The 7463-nt window shown below is 39.9% G+C and overlaps 1 protein-coding gene across 3 annotated transcripts in view; it reads left to right on the forward strand.

Moving 5' to 3' along the window:
* Positions 1–442: 442 nt before the first annotated feature.
* The window catches only part of zgc:66433 (uncharacterized protein LOC321250 homolog), a 52367-nt gene continuing 45346 nt past the window's right edge, over positions 443–7463 (forward strand). For 2 of the 3 annotated variants that reach the window (XM_046029864.1, XM_046029868.1), the window contains exon 1: positions 443–555. In XM_046029864.1, the coding sequence (XP_045885820.1) occupies positions 491–555 (65 nt within the window). In that variant the 5' untranslated portion in view covers positions 443–490. The remainder of the gene's footprint in view (positions 556–7463) is intronic. The other variant, XM_046029867.1, reaches the window with a different exon arrangement.

Here is a 7463-nt window from a genome sequence, read left to right on the forward strand (position 1 = left end):
ATGTGCACATTTATGTCTTTGAGTAGGCTTAGTAGCCTATAATTGCAAATCCAACCTTTTTTTTGTGAACCTCCCAGAAAACAAATGCATCAGAAAGAAACATCATAGCTCAATCTGACAATTAACATTTCATTAAATCAGTTTACCAACTAAACCAGCAACAAGCTCAGTAATAGCCTTGGTGTTTGGACTATCAGGTGCTGAACAAAATGAAGCGTACTGTATATTACAAAAAGGCCACAAACTCTATAGGCTACATGACGTATATTGTAAACCTGAACTCGTTTATGTTTTTATTTATTTATAGTTCACACTGTGTTATGCTGACATGAAACTAGGAAAGCTAGAGTGCGACAAAGGCTGTGACTGTGGCAACTACAGGCAGGATTTAGGGGATTCCGAGCCGCCACTGAACGCAGCGCCGTGGAGCAGTGAACGCCCGTTCAGGACCGAGACAAATAATCCAATCATTAGCCCACTAACAGTGCTGATGTCTTGGTTCCAGTCTCTGAGGGATGAGTTTACTCTGAGACCGTTTGAGCTCCAGCAGACAGAGTGAGTATCCCCCCCGTGTTCGGGGTGAGCTTTAAGTGCACTGCTCCTCTGTGAGAAGGAAACTTCAACTTTGTTGTGCTCGGGGATTATTGGGCTGCTGGGAATTATGATGTTTGATTGGTGGTGATCGATACATGCGGTCGATACAGTCTCCTCCACTGCTTTGCTTTTGTTTGTGCATCGGCCTAAGTAGATGAGTGTGGTTTCTGTTCGGATCCTTATTTACTGGCAGCATTGGGGCAATGTAGGTGGGCTGTTTATGGCTGTAATTACTGAAGTCCAACTGTGAGTTTTTAAGGGGTTTATTTAGGGCATATCTTTGGTATCCCTACTGAGAACTGATCCAGCTATGACGCCTTTTTAATAACTTTATTTTATTGGCTAGACTGTTAAGTTTGTTTATTTGATGGTAATTAGACAAAAAAAACAAAACAGAATGAAGTCCACATTGCCTTTTTAAGTAACTTTATTCAGTCCTAACATAACTGGTTAAGATCACTTTAGAGGTATCTGCTTATTATGATTAATTCTGTATGGATTTGGCTCATTAAGATGTATTTCAGGTTTAAAACGATTCCACAGGTTGGTTTGGGGTGAATTTAAATGAACTTAAACTGGCAAATCTGTCAATAGGACCCTGGTTATTATCCACATCTGCTTAAATGTATTATTTCCCAACTGTGTACTAACTCTCATGCAAATTGATTTTTATTTTATTCCATTTCTATTATTAATTCAATTTGAATTGATGTTCTGCCTTTATCTTTTTACAGTCTGATCATAAACACACTCCCTCAGTGTGACAGTGTGTGTATGAGCTCAGTGTTTTGGCAGAGGCAGGTCAAGGACAGTCCAGATTAAACAGTTATCTTTCACTGTGTGGGAACCGCTGTAATCCTGCGCAGAGACGTTGGCTGATTCAGAATAGAGTCCTGTTGTCTGTCAGTGTGAGAGGATAAAAGGCTCTATTGATCTGCTGATCTGATCCTCATGAGGAGGACGTCCTGTAGAGCTATGTAGACGTCTGATTGCATTGGTTCTTTGTGCTGTATATGACAATAAAGCAGCTCACTATAAAGCCTCCACCGCTCTGATAAATGATGTTAGACTAGTCTTTTAGCAGTAAATCGAGTTAACATTATCACACCGGATGAGTGCACATGAGCTTAAGGGAAACCGCGCAGGTAATGAGGAGCTTGATAAATATACGTGTGTGTGTGTGACCTGTCAACTGTCACTGCCTTTCTGATTAGACGGCTGATCAGGTAATCTGTCAATGGGTCATTGAACAAACCCTCAGAGGTTTTAGAGAGACGTCCCTTTTACTATTCCTCTCTGTGAGGAAATCCTATCATGATAATTCACTGATAATTAGACAATTAGACTGTTGACTGTTGATATGTTTGTGTGTTTGTTTCTTGCATTCTCTGCATCCTGTACTGTTTCCTGCTTAGGAGGGCTCCAAAAATTTTACACATGAAGGTCACTATACTTGTCATGGCTAGTACTAGTTAACCTGTAAAAAAAAGTTGTATAGTGACTTGGGTGGTTTTGGAGCATCAAACAAAATTATGTTGGTTGCATAATGCAAAGTATAGGATCCAGTGTTTTTGGAGCTTGACTCATAACAGGGACTAAAAGTCAGGATCTGATGATTTTGTTTGCTCTTTTTTTCTTGTCCCTTGTCAGTCCCCCAGCTTTATAGAAGTTCAGTACTAAATCATTGGAGTGTCCTTTAATTGTGGGATGACATTTGGACCTTGGCGGTCAGCATCTTTTAGAGTTACCGCTTTTGGACGACTTCAATTCCCAGAAATCTTTAAAAGTCGTTTTGAGAAAAGTAAATGGCTCTGGTTCGGTCACATTAGTCTTCCGTTCAATGATATTTCCCTGAACCGTCCCGAAAATGTGATGTCACAAATCTGAAGTGGGGAATAACCTAATGTTGATCAGAGCGATCTATGTGATCCTGGCAGTGTAATGTTGTAGTAAACATGCTAGAATAATATCTTCTATAAATATAATACATTTCCACATACAGTGCATCAGTGTTTCTATTGGTTCACCGAGTTCCTCCTCTCTGTCCGAGGTAAACCCTGACCTGCGAGTCCCCCGGAGGTGGCTGGAGTTTCCATTGAAGTGAAAGGGAGATGGGGTAAATGGTCGTAGGACAGAAGTATAATGCGACCATGCCTTCAGTGTGTGGTCAGGATAGAGTTGAAGAGGAAGTTAAAGTTTTGATAGTGAGTCCAGATTTCTGTGGATGAAGGTCTCTCTCAATAGTGCATTTTGCAAACGTTTTAATTTGTGACTTCCTGTGTGTGTCTGTGTGTGTGTGTGTGTGTGTAAGGCAGGGGGAATTGCAGCCAAAGCTGATGATTTAGGCTGATAAAGTATTTTTACTCAGAAACCTTGCTTGGTACATTAATGCTGGGGCAGGCAACGTTGGAGAAGTGTCCAACCGAAAAAATGTCACCCCCTCGCAGGTGGAGAGGCAGGGAGGCCGGCCACGCTTATTACAGTCCTGCAACAGCTACAGATACCGGATGTTTTTCAGTTTTGTGTCTGAGCATTTGATTTATTGACTGCTGTCAGGATGTAAAGAGAATTTCAACAGAGATGACAAAAAATGCTTCTGAAATAAATTACCTAGCTGCCCAGCTTTAACGCAGTTTCCTAGCATTTTTGCAATATTTTACTTGCTTCATCAGATTTTCAAAAGTACAGAATAGAGAACACATACACTCTATATTTACAAGACATAATAAGTAGCTTCTGTTGCCCTGAGTGAACTTATTATTGTGAAAAATGGGAGAGAAGAATCTGTTTGTCTTCATGCCTATAGTCCTTTCAGTCATGCTCATTAATGTAGAAATGAAAAAAAAAAGTTATGTGTGATATTTGGTAATGGTAGTGCTGCTGTGGTTAATTTCTGCAGCCATTTAAAGAGACTAATGAATCACATCTGTAGGTAAACAAGAAATCTGTGCAGTTGGCTGTGGTCCACCTGTTGCCATGAAAATTCAACCACGCCCAAACCTGATGACAGGCTCCCTGATCATCCATGCTTGAGATGCATCATTTGTGTGTCGACGCTCTATAAAAGCTTCAATTAAACCTTTTGAATCAACTGCTCGGATGCCCCCTGTTGCTTCAACACACAAACACACACACACGCAGTAAAATAGGTGTGTGAGTGAGCAAGTAGAGTTGAAGGTGGCCGTTTTGTTTTTATCGCCCCATAAACCTCACCTAGGACCTGAGCCGGAGAGAAAGAAGAAGAGATCTCAGCTTGTTGGAGGTGTGTGTTCTGTGTAAGATCTCTCACACACACACACACACACACACACACCACCCAGTGCGGCAGGCTTAGTGCAGGAGTATGATTACAGGGCTATTTACATTACAGCATAGAGCGACAGAGAAAGGGGGCGAGAGATTGGCAAAGAGGGAGAGAGAGAAGATGGTTTCCAGATGTGAGGTGGAATTCAGAGAGCTACAGAGCGACTCCCCACCTCCTCCTTCTCTGTATAGAGCAAGATCTGGATCAGCCTGTGCATGTTGTAATGGAGAGAATAGGAGACAGAGAGAAACCACAAAACAGAGGAGAGAGAAAAGGCGTTGCACTGCAGGGGTGAGTGAGAGGAACTCGAGCCAGCAGAGGGAAAAGAAGTGATGGAGATGAGGAAGGGGATGGAAAGAATAAAGAAGAAACAGGAGAGCAAAGAAAAGCAGCACTTCTTAGTCGACCATGAGTCCAGAAATCTAACTGGGGGAAGCTGTTTAAGTATTGGTGAGCAATAAAAGTCCACCAAAATAAAACACTTTTCCAAAATACCAAGCTTTGTTCTCCAAACGTCTGTAGCTATCGTAGTTCTTTCAGGGTCTTATCTGAGGTTGTTTGTGGCGTCTTTATATGTACAACAACCCCTCAGTCATTTCAATGAAGGGCAAAAATATACGTCCGTCAGGCAAAAAAAGTTGAACCCGGCTGAAGTTTTTCCACAACGCAGTGCAACATTATCCAGCGACTCAACGTGCTGGTCAGTCCAAATGATCCAAGCAAACTTTCTTGGTAAATTACTTTGAAACATGAGCGACATAATTCAGTTTTCCCTTGTGTTTGTCCATATGGAGGTAAATGGATTGTTTTTAAGACACTGCAACCTAATTTTCATTTTTTCATAATCACTGTTGAAATGCAATATTTACTTTCAATAGATAAAAATGTTAACTAGAAAATGTGTTGAGGTCAACTTTAGATTGACTTGGAAGATAGCTGTACACTGTGTTTTGAAAATAAGACTATTTTGCATCTAGAAATTAGTGTAAATCTTGTTAACCCATTGATGGTTTAGGATGGACTATAAGCCTTTTTCACAGCCGACATTTTGACTTACCATAGTAAGAAAAAACACAGGTGTTACTAATAACATAAAAGATGTTTCTGTTCTACTCAAGCGTCACAGTGAGCCAACATTCACAATAGCAGGGGCCAGTTTCAGAAAGATGGACTTTGACTATAAATTAGATGTAACTCATAGTCAGGCTTCAGATAGACATCTGAATGTGGAAAAAAACATGGTACAGTTTATTAATGAAGAGTTGTGCAGCCTCAGTTTGGTGGACGTTTACTGGAATTCAAAGTGGTCGGCACATTATTATTTGTGTGGTCTCAAAGTTAGTCTCAAACTGTAGAAATAACTGTATTGATAGGACAGGCATCCAATTTGTCTTCCACTTGGTTTCTCTCTCCCACTCGGGGCCGTTTCAGGAAATACCAACATCCACTTTTTTTTTTCTTGGAGGGAAACTGACCGACATTCCTCTTGGCTCTATAAACAGAAAGCTGTGTGATTGATACATGCATATACACGTTGACTGTATATACACACACACTCATGTACATTTATACATATCATGAAGTATTGCGCAATGCTCTTGGATCCGTGTTGACATATCAGCATTGAGAAATTCATACACAGAGACATTGGATAGCTTTGTTTTGAGAAACTCACCCTGTTGATTTTTGGGTAAAACGGGTGTATTTAGATTCCTTTTGCAAAAGCTTGGATCCGAGTTCATTTTCCCACTTCCACAAAAGCAACATGCCTGGATTGGGTATGCAGACACTGATAGCTGGACAGAGGCAAACTCCACTGGCATGATTAAAGATGCAGTTATCAAGAATTTTATGTCAACAATGGGTTAAATTACTTTGTGTGATGTGAAAGGGGTCACTCGTGGTGATGTACAGATAAGTAATCCCAGGACTCTGCAGTTCCCATCAGTTGTAAACTGCGTTTTAGCATCTTTCAGCTAATTCTTTTTGTGTTTTGCGGCACGTTGCTTGGCTTGTTTTGGTTCACTCTTATCGCTCTTTTTAGCCACAGCAGGCAGCTGCAAAAAAAACAAAAACACTTCCTGCCCAGCACAAGATAACAAAAAGTTAGCAACTAGCTAATGAACATAGCAGATAATTTACAGATAAAGAAGACAAAAATTTTCTTCAGGAGTGGAGGACAGCAGGATTTCATTGCATGCTGCATAATAGCATTGTTGTCTGGTGCTAAAGGTATTGCAGTGGTCGTTGTAATTGGGGCACTGTAGAGATCAAAATGTCTAACTTTTCAATGTAGACAAATTTTGCATGCATGCTGTTATTAGGGCTACGTTATCTAATGTATCTGAGTTATGATCTCATAATAAACACTGTCAGAAAATGCTTCAAAATGCCCATCACAGTTTCCTAGAACCCATGGTGACGTCTTCAAATAGCTTATTTGATCTGGTTTTCATTTAACATTCATATATATATATATATATATATATATATAAAAATTTTTTTTTTTTTAAAGGTAGCAGAAAATAGTCACATTTGAGAAACTGGAACCCCAGAACATCTGGCATTTTTCCTTTTAATAAGTGACTATAATAATTAGTTTAGCATTTAAAAAGTTGATCACCTTCTTATAAATGACCTAATAGATTAATCCGCCTATTTGTACAGCACATGTTGTCTGCCTCCATTTGGAAGTGATGATGTATACTAATTCTATACACTTGCACCAGTTATTTCAGTGTTTGAAAGTATTTGTGTGTCTGCTTGGCAGAACTTGGGAAGAGACTTTCTGGTTTTATTCAGCTACCTAATCTGATAATAACACACTGATTGTAATGTCAATTTTCAATAATGCATCACCATGAACATCAATCTATGCTGTATTGCGCAGTCAAACCTGTGCGTCACTGCCTTCTACACTGTCTGGCTGCAGTCTTAACCTGTCTAATTTCTTTGACCCAGTTTTATGTGAGAGGAACCAGACTGGATGTGTTTTACATTTCTTTGATTTCTTTGATTTTGTTTTCAGGATATTCTCGTGTTCTCATCACAAGTTTCACACTCAAATCTGTCTCTGTCTGTTTATCAGAAACTACACATATTACAACACAGAAAAATCCTCCCTGTTGCAGCATCAAGACACTAAATTGTAAAAAAGAAAGAAACTTGTTTATTTCTGAAAAGAAACAAGGAGAACACGTATTCCGTGTAGATTTATGTGACTGATTTATAACATTTACTGAGTGTCTAACATCCCTGACCCCAACAAAGACGGAGCGACTCAGGATGGGAAATCCCAGGATCCTGGTTCCTGGAATTAATCTCAAGCAAAGTCGAGGCAACTCTGAAAGTATTGGTGGAAACACTGATTAACACGTATATTAAAATGGTGGAAATCCTGGCAATGTCATGTTGTAGACGCTTATATGGTGAGCTGCGTGTGTGTGTGTGTGTGTGTGTGTTTGTTTGTGTAAAGGAATTTCTCAATCCCAGCATGCCAAAACTGATCTTAGTGACTGTGAACTGTTTGTGTATTATGCTGTTGAAATAGAGCTGCTGAGCTCTG

Source organism: Micropterus dolomieu, linkage group LG19 (genome assembly GCF_021292245.1).
Source record: "Micropterus dolomieu isolate WLL.071019.BEF.003 ecotype Adirondacks linkage group LG19, ASM2129224v1, whole genome shotgun sequence".
Classification (NCBI taxonomy): Eukaryota; Metazoa; Chordata; class Actinopteri; order Centrarchiformes; family Centrarchidae; genus Micropterus; species Micropterus dolomieu.